Raw genomic sequence first — 16,863 nt, forward strand, 5'->3', positions numbered from 1 at the left:
CTCTCTGATTTGGCCAACCTCTAAACTGTTTTGATGTCTATTTTTAACTGAATATAGAAATGTGAATTTCCACAAAAACATAAATCTCCAATATCTTTTGGTTCGAATGTCTAGGTCAATGGCATTTCCCAAATAAGCACTAATTAAATTGATAATTGTCTTTTGGTTTATACGATTTTGAGGCAATTTATCATGTCTAATAGTTTTGCCTCCACAACTGTATTGCTTTTTACAAAGGTAGCCAAGTATCTGTAGTATTTGAACTCTCTGATTTGACCAACCTCTAAACTGGTTTGATGTCTATTTTTAACTGAATATAGAAACGTGAGTTTCCACAAAATCATAAATCTCCAGTATCTCCATAAAAGGTGAGGTATTGAACAACTAAAACACAATCATCAACCCAAAAAAGAAGATAAATGGAATTTTTTTGGAAGGCCCTATTAATTATGTTTTTTGTTGTGTAATAATGCATATAGTTATTGCGAAAAAAATCACAATGGCACAATACTCCTTGTTAGAACAAATATCCTTTGACATCTTTGGTTACAGTTTGTGCAGAACTAAAAATATGACATTGCTCCTTGAAAACTAGAAATCTTGAAATGCACATGCCTGCCAGGATTTAGAACACAAAGCTGCATTGCAGGCAATAACCTTGATGCATTCAAACTTCCATCCATTTTATTCTTCTTGTAGTTTGTCAACTGCTGAGATGAATCTCAGATCAGAAAGGTTTCTCTTTTGATTAGAAATAAGATTTCATAAGGAATAGTTGTGATTTGTCTTGCATATGCATCTGCATGCAATTCATGAAAGTCCATCCACTGGGTGAGCACAACAGCATAAACATAAGCAAGAAGATTTATAAAATTCTACTCACAACACCTGGGCTCTGAATACATAAGGTTTTCTTATAAACAACACTTTCAGTTTCAAAAACAGAAGCAAATATTCTTGTCATGCATAATAGCATCGTGTACCAAATCATCTGCCCCTGAACAATGTTCTTAACAGTTAAACATGCTTGAGCACATGTGCACCAAACATTATTATTTTGGAAATAATATGTATGCACTAATCTATACATTCCAGTTCTAGGATTTCCATATTGGATTGGACTTGCACTGTGATGTCAAACGACAGCAAACTCTTGCTGCAGACTTCTCGTTCTGCTTGGCTGATGAATTCCTGTCAATATTACAAAACTTCATGCATTGGACGTTATGAAATAGTAAATGAGACCCAACCCTTTCTTTTGGTTCTGATCTAATAAGTTCCTTTGAAGGAGACCACCATATGTACCATTCTCAACTTGGGTACCCATAACTCTATTGAACAAGTCATGATAATACATCAGAAACATTCCTGCTTCTAAATCGAAACCATAGCTCTGTAATTTGAAACAAAATGGCTCGCTATGCAGAAAAAGGATTTCTTGAAGGGCACTGTACAAGGAACTTTCTTTGAGTTGATCACTCAGTGTTAACCACATGCCAGAGAATTAATAATATAGGATGCCTTTGCAACCTTACAATATTAACAAACTAAACTCAGGAGCGACATTATTACCGCTCACAAAACTGAATAAACTTAATATGAGCAATGTCCAAGATGAGATAATGCCATTAATTTCCTTAAAGCTGGACAAGTCATGAGCCCTGATATGGCATGCTTTATACTGGTAACTTAAAAGTAAATACCACCTTCAGTGACTTTTAGCAAAATATCTTCAGATTGGAAGTTACCTCAAGCAGCACTTGGAGGGCAATACATCCAAGTGATTACAAAAGCTTGTATTAGGCATGTCCATGCCATCACCTGTTAGACCACTGAAATTCTATTTCGAGCATTCGAGATGTACCATCACGGTTAGCATCAGGAACAAGTTTATACTGCCCACTGATAGTTCCAAGCATCACGACTTTATCTATCTGAATAGTTACTTTTCCCAAAGAACCCTGACAATATAAAATATTGCAGTGAGAATCTAACTAGCTACAAATGCTTTTAGATTATCTTTAACGAAATAAGGTTGACACAAATTTTAATATAATACAATAGGCAACTTACTTTTCCAAAGGTGTTCTTGGTCTTGCAAGATATTTGCAGTTTCTGACCCTTGGGAGGCATATCAAAGGCCCACGCAAAACTCTGCTTCCATTCTGGAGAAATGCTACGACTTACAACCTGCACATTTTCACCAACCAAATAAACCAATGTTCAATATCAGGACTATAAAAATTGTCCCTCTAAAATCACATTCTCCAAAGCATGTGGTATTCCCAATCATCAAAAGCAGAGGATTGACAAATAGCACTAATCATATATTGCATTCCCATCTCAAAACCAAAAAAAATTTGGACATCTTAAGAGTCAGATCTAAAATAGCAGAAAGTAGTGAATGATTTCAAAATTTTGAAAATGTCCCTACAACTCACTTTGGTTTGCCGTGGAGGACCATTACCAAGTGTCAATTTACAGAATGCACTGGTGTTTCCTATTGACTGCTTCAAGTTATATCCGCGTTTGATGGTAACTGTCAAGCTTCCTGGTAAACATTGTAACAAGCTGTCTGCTTTCTCCTGAAAATGAGGTGGACTTGACCGAATTAATAGTTGCAATATAGGAATGGCCTCTGCTGCAACCATTGCTTGTGCTCTGCCAGATTCAGCAGGAATAGATGGCCATGAATCCTTCAGCAAACATATTGCATCAAGAGCTGCCTCCTGAGCTGGTTCTGTTCCAGCCTTAAGTGCACCAACCAGATGAGGAATACAAAGAGTAGCTGCTTCACTTCCCCGAAGCCTTGAAAAGTTACTGAAAAGGGTGTAGATAGCCTTAACAATTTCTTCATTGATTGTTGCAGTGGCCCAAAACTCTTTCTCTAAAGCACCTGCAACAGCAAAAAATGGTCAAATTTGTTTTATTTAATAATTTCAAAAGAGACTACCACTCAATTACAAAAAATAAAATCTACTTAAAAGATATCAAATGTGCTTCAAGAGTCTTGAACACTACTAAAAACTAGTATGAAAACAAAGATTGTGGCTTAGAGATTGCAAATTTTCATTAAGAGCGATCAATAATTTTGAGCAATCAATCAACAAAGAATTCCTGAGTTCCAAATAGAATTTGAGCATGATTCAAAAGGGATCTAACTATCTTAAAAAGATTTTGACTTTTCCCTCTTGCATAAACAATGTTACATTCAAAGCACGACAAAAGAAGAGTGAGGTAACTGTAAGGAGATGACTCCATCCTATGAACTTAAGGATTTCAATCCAACATGAAGAAATATACTGGTACATTTATAGCTGATTAAAAATTAAAAAGTGAGTCAGTTTAAATTATTCAGCAAATAAAATTTTGACATGTCAATTGTACAACCTGCTTTATGCAATGCAGTGTTGTCAACCATGTATTTTGAATTGAATTAATTTTGGGACAATGAATGTGTACTTAAAGGTCCCATAGAACAATTGAAGCAGGAAAAAACAAAAAACAGCAGTAATTCAGGTTGTGAACTTAAAATCCAAAGCACTTATTTTTTTGACATGAGAGAGTAGCCCCATTAAAGTAGAACTCAAAGCTTGTAGCAACCGCTCATATTTGTTAGGGAACATATTTGCCCAATGTTTGCCTCCATGTAGTCAATTTTTTCTGCGAATTTTGCAACTGGTCATATAGGATAGAGATGTGAAAATTTGTAATAGAGAGCTGGAATTTTCTGTTCATCAGATCATCTTACTGTAAATCTCTCCTAAATGTTCTCAATGGCATCAACAGAAAATAATGGCCATGGGTCCATGGCCTTATTACGAAGCCAAATATTGCGGTACAAATCAGCATATATACTCTTCTCAGCAAACAAATTTGACTGCCACAGAAATATCCTAAACACACCCATTAAAATTTAGGTCTCTGCTACAGATTGAAATTGCAAACCAAATAAAAGATAATGCAGAAAATGAAGTATTGAGGCAAAACAGCCCTTCCCCTGCAAGAAGTGAACACGTGACAAACTGGCAATTAAAAATTTGGTCAATGTTGCATATAACTGAGTTTTTTTTAATGGAGGGTTTACATCAAACCCATTACAGCACAAAAAAAATCATAAAGCAGATGATTGCACAAAATGCATTTATTGTCCTACCAAGGAAACCTAAAACAGAGAGCCATTAGTACTAGCACAGAAATGCAAAACCAAGAAAGAAAACATTTAACAAACAGCAGGCAACTGCAAAGTAAAAGAAATACAATATATTACTGAGACAAATTGTCAAATGAAAAAAAAAGAGAATTTTGCACAAAACCATAACAGACATTTAAATGCTATGACACCGATGCAAGCCATGCAAATTAACAGCTCATAAAATAAAGGAAATCACCACTGCATGATAGCAATAACCAGTAAAGTTAAAACTTTAGAATCAGGAAAAGATTAAGAAACACATAATACCGAGTAATGGCATCTTCTAACATTCTTGCAATCACATACATTACCTGTCAAAGCCCTTACAAGCTCACTGGACACATATTCTTGAAGGGTATGATTGGAAAACAGAAACTTGATGAGCAATGCTGCTTGTCCAGCCATCTCAGAATTGTTTGAGCTAAGAATCTCTTGCACAACCAGAATGCCCCCTGCTTCTGCAACTGCACGCCTATTTGTCCTACTGTGCATAACTAAATTCTGCAATGCACATATTGCCACCATTGTCATTTCTTCATTTGGCTGATCCTCAAGCAGGCTAACTAATGCACGGCAAGCTGACACTGCATCAGTTGTTCTGGCAAGGCCATCACTCTGGAAAATATCACCTAAAGCAAGTGTGGCCAATAACCTGGCAGGCTGGGCTTGAGTCTGTGGATCAAGAAGATACTGTGACAGAGGAGCAATAGCATATTTGGATACTTTCATGTCTCGTACTTTACTATTGTTGAACAATGCTTCCAGTAGCCTCGCTGCTGATTCTTCACTCTGGTGAGACCTTAAAAGTTCCAAAAGGGCTTCCACTGCACCACATTCTGCCATCAGCTCAGCACTCGATGCATCATCTCTTTCTAGAACAAGCAGTGCACTAAGAGATACTACAACAGTCTGCTCACTACTTGATCGTAGCAGTTTCACTAGAACTGCAAGAGGTACTTTTAAATAGTATTGGGAACTAAAGCGCAAGACATTTGAAAGTACCAAGGCAGCTGATTCCCACAATGCATGGGATGGCTGTGGATCAACTTGCAAAAGAACCTTTGAGAGCTCAATAATGCCACCCGCATCTGCAATGGAATTTGGCCAACTTGCAGAAGCACTTTCAAGGGCCTTTATTGCTTTCTCCTGTAAATTTGAAATTCCAAGCCCTGCTAGCTGTACAAGTGGTACTACAGCTTGCTGTGTAGTAATATCTCGCTGAAAATACTCTTGAGCAACAAGATGTGAAAGTAATTCAGCCCCAAGTTGCTTTACAGAATGAGAAGGTGATTCAAGAAAGATAAGCAATGGCTCAATAGCCAAGCTAGGGGTGAGTCGCAGGTTAGCAAGAGATTGAGGCTTCTCCAAGATATTTACGAGTGCTTGCAATGCCCTATGCTGGCCCCATGTGCTTAAATCTGGGCGGGTCAAACATTGAAACAAAGGCTCTACCACTCTTGCACCAGCTGCACTCTTTGCAATGCTGCTATTGTTTGTCAAAATGCATATTAATTCTGCAATCAAAGAACATAGAGAATCTGGTGAATCAGGGAGAATTTCAAGAACATTATCAATCACCCCAGCTTTGACCATGTCAATCTTGCACGGGGGACGGTCCTTTCCCAACTTTACAAGGGCACTTATTGCAGTCTCAAGCAATGGATAATTTGTTCCACCAACCAGTCCTACAAGAGAATTCACAGTACCATATGCTGCAACAACCTCTGCCTGTTGCTCATCATCCAACAGATTATCGAGGGCACGGGCACTAGCTTCCTGAATTGGATTAGAATCTATTGTAAGAAGTTCTACAAGGGGCTGAATACAACTGGAAGCTGCAGATGTTGCCCGCACTCTGGAGTTTGCAAATAAAATACTGCACAGCAGTGCAGCATCTTCCTTTAGCTCTAAGGAACAAGGTGATGCCAAAATTCTGTATAAACTTTCTATAGGATTGACTTCAGCGTCAGCAATAGTTAAAGCCTTTGAAGGATTTTGATATGACAGCTTGATAAGTGCACCAATAGCAGCTTGTTGCTCTTTCTCAGATCCCACACTAAGCATTTCAACCAATGGTTTTATTGCTTGCCTTGCCACATCAGCATTTTTCATGTTCTCCGATTCAAAAAGACCTTGCAGAGCCCTAGCTGCATTGTATCTGGCTCCCCTTGAACCCAACTGTAGAACTGCTATAAGCTGGGTGACAGTGCCTATTGCAGAATCATACTGCCGGAGATCAGGACTGCTAAATAGGATTCTTACCAAATTTGTTGCAGCCTCTTCTATAACATCCTGAGGACCTAAAGATAGATATTTTGCTAGGGCGTCTAAAGCTCCTGCCTCAGCCATGGTCACTTTGTTTGCATTATTGGCTTGTGCAATCTCAGTCAACAGTGCTAGAGCAAGTGCAGATGCACCAGGTCGATCTGACATTGGCTTAAGCAGCTCAACTAAAGAAGGTATAGATTTACGAGCAGTGGCACCCACCCTAATGTCGTCAACTCTAAATAGCCGTTCCAGAACAACCTGAACAGGATTGTGCACAAGAGAAAATTCTTCGGATAATGCATCAAGTGTTGATATGTTCAATTCTACACAGCCAAGCAGTGATATCAGACCTCCTGCTGCTCCTGAATTTGCAACTGCAAGAAGTGTTCCCCTGCTACCATTGCAGACAAGGCTAGCCAATGCTTGAGCAGCAAAATACCTATCAATTGCTTCATCAGACCTCAGTAAATTAGAAAGAGATGGAATTGCACGCATGGTAGCACCAGCTCGAATAACATCTCTATGCTGGAACAGAATAGCTAACAGCAAAGCGCTGACCCACATACCTCCACCATCCTCCAGCTCCATCTGAAACTAACAAGAAATTTCACTTAATTCTAAATCATAGGTCAGAGCAATGTTTTTTATTAACAAATTTTCTAGTATATAGAAAATTAAGTTGTAATAGAACGTGATTGACAGTAACCTAGAAAACACTTACAAGATTTGGATTAGAGAGAGATGTACAGAAAACACTAAGCTTGACTTCAGCATATAATCCAGGAAACAACAAACTAAAAAGCAAAAAGAAAATAAAACAATGATGCATGTCAACTTACCACAGAAGAGAAAAGAACATTTGGACAACAATAGTATAAGGACAACCTCAACTAAAGATTTAAACACACATGCACAAAACATATATAGGAGTGCAAAACAAGTGGGAAGAAACAACTAGGCATTACAAACAGAATGCAGTAAATCACTAATAAACAAAAATAAGTTTGGTAGAAGCATAATACATACTTGTAATGCACTTGGAGAAAAGTTTGTGAGCTTTTCAGTTAATACTTCAATAGCACCTGCTTCCATAATGGCAACTTTAGATTCATCATCGTAAGAAGAAATTATTGATAGCAACCATAGGGCAACTGTTCCTCCCAAAATGGATGCTCGATCATCCATTGAGAATGTATCTCCTCCTTCAAAATGCCTTTCTTGACCTTCATACACATTGTTAACTTTATTAATCCTTAAATCATTAATTTCTGTTGCCTGTTTCAGCATATGCACAAGAGAGCAAATAAGTTGAATAAAAAATCCAGATTCGTTTAGGGCAGCTAATGTTCTCTGCCTGTGTTCTTTGGCAGCACAAATGAGAAGAGCAGTGCCTCCAACTTTCACTTCTAAGTTATCAGAATGTATGACTCGGCCTGCCAAGGCATAAATACATGTACATGTTCCTGCCAATAAATCTCCAAGAACTACAGGCTGGTCTCTACATAATCTTGAAAGAACTTCAATTGCCTTTTCTTGAACTGGGGGAAGTCCAATGGCCAGGCATTTCACCAATGGCTCCAAGCTGTGAGGTAATTCGGCAAGTATTGCCCATGGAGGAATGCTAGAAGTTCCACCTTGTTTTTCTCTAGCCATTATGGCAAGTGCTTCTAAAGCATCTGATGAGATTACATCCTCCAAATCTGCAGAAGCTAAAAAGTCTATTAATGAGATAACAGTGCCACAATGATGAATTGTCTCGACAAGCACATCATCAACTGGCATATGAGTCAGTAACCGGGCAAGTGCGCCTGCTGCATGTTCCTGTCCCACTTTTGTACCATCCTTCAAGACTCTTGTCAGTGATGGAATGACATCCTCTACCATAGCTTGTTCGGCAAACCTGACATCTAAGAAAAGATTAGCCAATGCATTTATTGCCATTTCTGCAGCAGAAATGCTTGGAGATTTTGCAAGTTGAATCAATGGCATAACTGCACTTCCAGCAACATTAGCCACATGCTTGTTACTATTAATAGCAGAGAAAAGTGCTGCAAGTGCTCGAGCTGACTGCATGGCAATGCATTCAGTTTCCATACTTAATAACCTGATTAAAGGATCAATAATCTCTAAAATGCCAAGATTTTCACAAAGATCTTTTCTCACAGCAAAAATGTCAGCAAGAACAGATGCAGCAGCCTCCTTAGTTTCTTCATTTAAAGAACTAACCATCTGAACCAATGATTGGAGACCTTTGTTTGCAGCACACCCTTTCTGCACAAGTTCTTCATGAGATGCCACTGAAAGTAAGCAACCCAAAGTCGTTATCACATGGACTTTTGACTTTGGTTGATTTCCCAAAAGTAAAGCCACCAACTGATTGACCGTGGCAGCATTTGCATCCCTAATAAGATGTTTGAGTGTATTGGCAGCAATTTCCTGTCCTTTGGAACTACCATTTCTCAACAGCCACAGGAGGGCTGGAACAGCATCTGCACTTTCAACACAAGCACAAATTTCTTCACTGTGAGCACATAAATTTCCAAGAATAATTGCAGCATCCTCTTTTGCTTTTCTGGAGCCAGTTTCCAGCAGCTGGACAAGTGGAGGTATTCCACCCGCTGCCGTAATTGCCCACTTGCTTTCATCAACTACTACAGTTAATATAGAAAGCAAAGCCACAGAATGTTCTTGTTGTTGCTCAGTAGATAAGCCAAGGAAAGAGATCAAGATTTGTATTCCCTCTCGTTCCCTAAGTGAATGCCAAAGATCTAAATCAGCTGAGCATAGGCTTCTTAATAAGTGTATAAGATCATCTTGCACTTCAGACCCCGCCATAGTCACCAATCCAACCAGCAATTTCTTTGCCTCTGCATTAATCAAACCAACAGAGAGATGAGCATTTCCATAGAGGCTAGCTAAAGCTTCAATTGCACGCTCCTGCACCAACTGAGATATGCGTGGTCTGAGTTGTTTAACTAATAGTCTCTCTATTTTCACTGTATCAAGTGATCCTGCAGGATCTGACTTAAACACCATCAATGCATAGGCCAGGGCACCAAGAATGTCAGCCACTTGACTGTCAGATCGAAATGTCTCAATATTTTCTCCAAGGCTAAGCACAATAGCAGACATTCCACCTGAAATGTTAGCTAATGCACCCATTGCATTCTCTTGCAGGGCTTGAGCAGACTGGCCTTGCATAAACTCTTTTGACGGAGCAACAACTGCACTGATCAAAATGGGAACACTACCTGCATCTACCATAGCTTTCCTTGCACTTTTAAGTTTGGATGAAAGCGCCTGTAATGCACCGGCTGCCTCCGCACGGGCTGAGATTGCATTTTCAGTACCTACAAGCTTCAGAAGATGCTGAATAGCACCAGAATTAAGAACCTTGGTACAACTAGTTTCAGAAGCCAACATCAGACTAGCCAAGAGAGAGGATGCATTTGACTGAGCAACCACACTATCAGAAGTGATAAGCCTTACGAGAATATCCACTCCACCAGCTTGAAGAGTTGCTTGCAAGAAGCTTTCTGTATTATTACACAAATTTCTTAATGCTCCAGTAAGATGGCCATTGACTACTTTTTCCTGCTTCTGCCTGGGGTGAAGCTGCTCCCACAGACTAGGAATAACACCCTCGGTCATAAATATCTTCATCCCAATATGCTCTGCTGCCACACCACCATGTGATACTGCATAGATTGCCTTTGCTGCTGCTTTCTTAGCTTCTGCAGATCCGGACCTTAGCAGTCCAAGTAAAGGAGGTATACATCCTCCCAGCAACACTTTCACTCTTAACTCTTCCTCATCACACAGAATCCCAAGGGTTAAAGCTGCATTGACCTTTGCAACTGTAGTTCCAGACCTGAGAAGTGTAACAAGCAGAGGTATTGCTTGTGAATGAGAACCTATTGCATTTTTTGCATCCTTTCCAGACTTAGCAAGATCTAAGAGTCCTTTTGTTGCCAGCTCTTTTTCAATTGCTGTAGATGTGTGTGCCTGGAAATGCTCAATGAATTGAGCAATAGATGCCCATATACCATCTGGATCTTCCATCCCTTCTACTCCATTCAAGTCTCTGGAAAACAATTTTCATAAAATCAAAATAAAAGAAAAAATATGTGAAACCTGAAAAGTTAAATTTATTTCTTTGGTTATTCACTTATCTCAAACTGATCAAATAATTTACAGTGATAGCACTGTCCTATCAAATTTTCCCATGATCAAAGAATTTCAAACGATAAGTTTCAAATCACATCAAGGTCGCTGGAATTTCATCATTATGGTCAGTGTGTGAACATTTTCCAATGACAAGCACAAAATCAATTACATCCAGCATACTTGTCCAAAGATGCATAACTAATAAGTAGCTGCAAAGAAAGACCTAGGTACCAAAAGTTGCCAGCATACTTGTCCAAAGATGCATAACTAATAAGTAGCTGCAAAGAAAGACCTAGGTACCAAAAGTTGATGCTGGGTTCTGACTATGAATACCAAAAGTAACTGTTTTTTAAAAGAAAACTTCACATTATTCAATCTCCAGAGGAGAAAAGTTCATGATAAAGTTAGAGTAACGACACAATAAGATACCAATAAAAGTATTTAAATACTATTCATTCTCAAGACGATACAATTCTCAGTAAGGTTAAATACAATCAAAATATAGGTTTACACGTAAGTCTAAAGTCCCTAAAATGAGAGATACTTGACAAAGCCACATTACCCAAGCGAGTGAATTCTCCCATTAAAGAAATTGAACATAATGTTTCATGTAACTGCAGTTGTTTACCACTTCTTTCTACAAGCTCAGCTACAATTTGTTATAGAAACCTAAATTTAGCCGGGGTAAGTAAAGGTCATCAACAAAGAAATGTTAGGAATATAGGAATATACTTATTTCTTATGCATCTAATGGAACATAAGCAAAAGTATATCAAAGAGCTAATTTAGAGCAGAAACAAATTCATAGAACTACAGCTCACAAGTTCATTGAAATTGCAGTTTAATGGAAAAATAAATTTTCTAAAATCAACTTATCAGCACTTTTAATGGCATAAGGGCAATACTGATGCTATAGAATATAAGGCATGCAACTCAGGTTCCATGAGATCTTATAACAAAGATTTCAGAGTTACCTTGTCCTGGAATGTAGTGGTGAACGTGTTGCTTGAGCTTCAAACTCTGGAGATTTCAGAGCCCTCATTGATGAACGAGATCTTTCCTGTTTCCCAGACAATATCTGGTCAAAGTGCATAAATAAAGAATTTAGCAATATAAAAAGGATTCCAAATTCTCGCCCATTTACTGTAAAGCTTGACTGGAATGGAAAATTAATAAGTGAAACATGTAGAATATAGAGCAATTGTATTGAATTGATTGTTGTAAACCATAAGTTTAAAGGATAGATTATATTAAATACAGACTGCAATTCATAATCTGAAAGTCCAGAAGACAGTCTGCATCGAAAGAAAGAGTTTATTGACAAACATATCAAAGGAGTGTAGATGTTCTAATAGACAAAAGACAAGATATGCACAAGTATTTTTAATAAGGACGGACAGGATTGTAAACCTAGGTACTTAAATGGCCCTGAGAAAATATTAGTGAAGAATTCAAGTGTAAAAATTCAAACTGTTCATAGGGCATTATTTTTATGATAGTGGTTGTAATTCAAAGTCTACGGTATTGTAATGGGACAAAACTCACTGTTAGAGTGCATGCTGAAGGAAACTGAGCTGTTAGTACCAAAACAGGAGTCAATTTCTGAACAAAGAAGTGTGTTTTGTCCTCACCTTGGTCCTCATGCACAAACATAGATCTCAAAAATAACATGGCAATACTATCAGAATCAAGTGAAGCCCACCTTTCCATGGGTAAGTTTAGCTTCTTATTAGATTTTTCTAATATCAAAGAAAGAAATAAATTATAGTGACATCCACAAATGATCAAGAGGAGGTCAATGGGACCAGAAAGTACATTTAGTAGCAGTAGACAAGTATACTAGGATAAGAAGACATTAAATTATGAATATAAAATGCTAAGATATTAAGAACTAGAAATAGTTCACTTGAGGTAGAAAGGGTGGTTACTCAATATGATGTTCTTCAAGCCCTACTTTACACACACATGTTCGATTGCAAATTTAGTTTTGTAATTTTCAAAGTTGTGTTCCATTGAAAAAAAAAATTAAAATTATTTTTTATCTCACATTGTTTTATTGTTTAGATGCCCCCATTCACAGCCTTCACGCCACACATCTTGTCATCGCAGACATATGAGACCAAACGGACAAATGAAAAGCAGAAATGGCAAATCATTTTATATTTGAAATTTTCTCAGAAACCTCTACAATCATGTACTCAAAAGTCAAAAAGAAAGGAAAACCGTTTCTTATAACAATCTCTCTAATTATACTCAACAGAAATAGCAAACTGAAAGGCAGGCTTCATTGAAACCTTACTGTTTGAAGAGCGTGGGGATTTATTGTTTACGTGTGATGCTCCTTGGCCGAACAGTCTAGTTTCTCTCAAAAGGACATCATGGATCATAGCCAATTAAGCTAGCACGGTTCTTTTAAACATAAATCTGATATGTGCCCATACAGGCTACTTTATCATGTTTTGCACCTATGTTGATAGACTTTGCTAAAACCTCCAGACCTTACTTTTGATGGCTTTTTTGTTTCCTACTGTTTTATTGCTTAGATACCCACATATCGACATTGGGAGCGTTTTCCCCGGCCAACCTGATTCCCATGAATATCGATTTAAGCCTTAAACAATTTGCATCTACACAAAAACCACGAAATTACTGTGTTCTTCCCTTCTCTTTTCTTTTCTGTCGATGTGCTTCACTGCAAAACTCTCTACTTTTATGGTTTATTGTTTAGAAACTCCTATTGGAACCCTCCTTCTACCACCCCGTTCTTCTGAAATCTAGTACCAGTGTGCAGGGAAACTATAGAAATCTCAAAATCGTTGCAGATTCCTTGTGCTGATGATGTTCTCTTATTTTGTATGTGTGTGTAGATCTTAGGTTCAAGTCACACACCATACCACAAATAAGCCTTCTCTATCTAACAAACGCTACAGAAAGTAAGCAATGGCTCTAAAGGAGTTAGAAAAGGAATAGGAGAAACTCCGCCATCAGAGCACACAAATCCTTTTCTATAATATTTTCTTCTTTTTCTCTGCAAGTACCTGTCAAACATCTTAAACTACTTAGTTCTTTTTCCTGTTTTTCATTTTCTTTTTAAATTGATCTAAGACTCTTATGACATCACGGTCTACTTAACTCTAGTATAATTCTTCTTTTATGTGCTTTCCATTTGCCTAAGGGTTCGACTGTCAAATTTGAGATGGAAGCCCCTGTATAGGAAAACAGAATCCCAAAAAATGCTTCATTACAAAAACTCGTCCATCCCCGCCCTCGATCTTACAATAGCCGAGCATTAAACATGTATTTTTAGGCATACAGTTATGTTTACTCCAAATCACTCTGCAACACACAACTGTTTTTCCTCACTGAAACTGACTATTCAGATTTACCTTTACATAATCTCGCAAAGGAAACAACTGCTTGCAAATTTGTCACGAAAGAGAATCTTATTTCACCACGCAAGACGTACGGAAACCAAAAAATAAAGAAATCTAAAGAGCCAAAAAAGAACAAACAAAAAAAGGTACACCTTTGAATTTGTCACCGACTGCAAACGTTGCAGAGGTGATGCACCGGCCATGACCAAAAGTAGCAGCAGGAACAGCTCATTATTTTGATTATTACCGCCCCGCGCAGTTGAGGGGAGTCGAACTGTAGACCGATTGGTTAACAGAGCACGTAAACGGCTATTCTTGGCTCCCGGTCTTTATGCTTACTCCAGAGATGTAAGGAAACACATTCACACAGCCGCAGCCATTACAGACTTTAAAAAACACTAAAGAAATATAAATTATAAGTTTGCTTATATTTATTATTATTATTTCATATAGTTATTCGGTTGTTTCAAGTCTTTAATAGCCGGGGGAAGAGGAAAAAAAACAAGAAAGCATGCAGATCTCACACCACTCTCAGTTAGTTAGCACAACAACTAATTGGTAAATGCTGTTGACACAGCGGTCACATGGGGGGCGCAGACTCATTAATACTTTTTTAACCACTGCGTGACAGGCGTGAGGTCACATTAGGACATAAGAACTCTCTTATTGGAGGAGTGGTCCTATGATTTCCCTTTGTATTTAGAAAGGTCCTACAAAAGGGTGCATGTTATTTGTGCTTTCTATATGAGCTGGTCCTACAAAGAAAATGGGGTACTACAATTTAGTTATGCAATTTTCTTTGCATCTAGGATGGTCATGAGGGTACATGTAATTTAAGGTGGTTATGTATAGTTATATATTCTTTGTATTAGGTTGATCTTACGAGGAGGGTCTATGTAATTTATTTTTTCGTATATAGACACGTAATTTATTCTTGTGGTGGACAATTCATATTTTTTAAACAAAGGTAACAAGTTTAGATTCTATGGGTGTAAGGTACGTATGTCTCGTTTGTAGCACAATTAGGTGCCTCCAACAAGAAGTACAAAGTAGTCGCATATTGATATAAGCCATACGTAGACCCATATATAGATCACCTATCATTGTGGACTATAAAAGAATCTTTCCTTCTTTCTTTCTCTTCATATTTAGGATGGTCTTACAAAGATCATACATGCAATCTATTTCTTGTATTTAGATGTCTAGTGTATCATTAAATTTGTGGTAGGTTTTATTGTATTATGGCTCTCTACAAGATCTTATTCATTATGAGGATCAAAGATGTGTAACTCTATTTATATATAGATGACTCGTAATATTTACAATCTTAAGCATTGTCAACACTACTCTTAGTCCCAATGCTTTGTATACATATTACTTTCTAAAGTACAAATCTATTGTAAGATTTAGTTTCTCTTCCTAACCTGGGATGGTTATGAGGGTATATACAATTTTATCATGTCATTTATTCTCTATATTTAAGGTGGTCCTCTAAAGGGGTATATGATGTCATTTGTTTTCTTGTATTAGCGACCGTCCTACAAAGAGGGTACATGTAATTTACTTTGTATTTAGGATGGTCTTACAAACAGGATACAAGCAATTTACTTTTGTATTTAGATATCCAATGTATCATACAAATTTGTGGTAGCTTTTACTCTCTTCAAAGAAAATTATGGCTCAAGATCTTATTTATTATTAAGATCAAAGATATGTAGATCTATTTATAGAGAGACTGACTCAACAAAGCATACAATATTAAGAGTTGTCAGCACTACTTTTCGTTTCAATGTTCACATTCAGATTATTTTATTCAATTTCAAATATGTAGTAAGATTTGATTTCCCTTCCTAATCTAGGATGGTTATGAAGGTACATATAATTTAATCATTCTATTTATTCTTTGTATTTAGGGTGGTCCTCTAAACTATATATGATGTCATTTATGTTTTGTATTATGCATGGTCATACAAAGAGAGTACGTGCAATTTACTCTTTGTATTTAGGATGGTCTTACACATAGGATACAAGCAATTTACTTTTTGTATTTAGATGTCTAATGTATCATAAAAATTTGTGGTAGGTTTACTTCTTCAAAGAAAATTATGGCTCTCTACAAGATCTTATTCATTATTAGGATCAAAGATATGTAGCTCTATTTATAGAGAGGTTACTAGACCATTGCAATCTAAAGAGTTGTCAACACTATTTTTCATCTCAATGTTCACATTCAGATTATTTTCTTCAACTTCAAATTTATTGTAAGATTTAGTTTATTTTCATACAAAACTATTGCTTTCTACAAGATCCCATTTGTTCATAAGATCAAAGATATGTAGAACTATAACAGACATTAAGTTTCCACAATCCATATGTTAGGAATCAGTGCATCTTGATTAGATTGTGTGAAAAAAATTGACTTCAACATTTCCTATGTGTAGAACTACTTATAAAGAGCTTACCCAACACAAAATTTGCATTCTTAAGAACGGTCAACACAACTCGTAGTCTCAATATTCACATAGAAATTCTTTTTTTCAACCTAACTTTTAGAAATAATCTTCAACCTAACTTTTAGAAATAATCCAACATAAAGTATATATTCTTAAAAGTCATCCTACCTTTTTATCTTAATACACTTAAAAAATATCTCCAACCTTATTTCCAAAAAACAAAGCTGATTATAATTTGTTTTAAAAAGAATTTACAAAATTTTATATAAAATATATTTTTATTGCAATATAAAAATATAGAAGTTATAATTTGTTTTAAAAAGAAATCACAAAGTTTTATATAAAATATATTTTCTATTACGATATAAATATATACATTTACATTGTCGTGGGTACTTCCTCAAGA

General features: G+C 36.9%; 1 protein-coding gene across 3 annotated transcripts; it reads right to left on the reverse strand.

Moving 5' to 3' along the window:
- Positions 1-846: 846 nt before the first annotated feature.
- LOC131067614 (protein CELLULOSE SYNTHASE INTERACTIVE 1) lies at positions 847-14,476 on the reverse strand. Of its 3 annotated transcripts, none has more exons than XM_058002690.2 (7): positions 14,157-14,476; positions 11,605-11,708; positions 7,490-10,547; positions 4,507-7,057; positions 2,442-2,896; positions 2,074-2,190; positions 847-1,961 (listed from the first exon to the last, which is right to left on the reverse strand). In XM_058002690.2, the coding sequence occupies exons 1-7, from the start codon at positions 14,205-14,207 to the stop codon at positions 1,818-1,820; spliced, it is 6,480 nt and encodes a 2,159-aa protein (XP_057858673.2). In that variant the 5' UTR covers positions 14,208-14,476; the 3' UTR covers positions 847-1,817. The 3 variants fall into 3 exon arrangements, with proteins under 3 accessions (XP_057858673.2, XP_057858674.2, XP_057858675.1); XM_058002691.2 differs by having other exon boundaries at positions 4,507-7,051; positions 14,157-14,475; XM_058002692.2 differs by lacking the exon at positions 14,157-14,476 and adding an exon at positions 12,930-13,979.
- Positions 14,477-16,863: the final 2,387 nt, after the last annotated feature.

The sequence above is a fragment of the Cryptomeria japonica genome, chromosome 5 (genome assembly GCF_030272615.1).
Source record: "Cryptomeria japonica chromosome 5, Sugi_1.0, whole genome shotgun sequence".
Taxonomy (NCBI): Eukaryota; Viridiplantae; Streptophyta; class Pinopsida; order Cupressales; family Cupressaceae; genus Cryptomeria; species Cryptomeria japonica.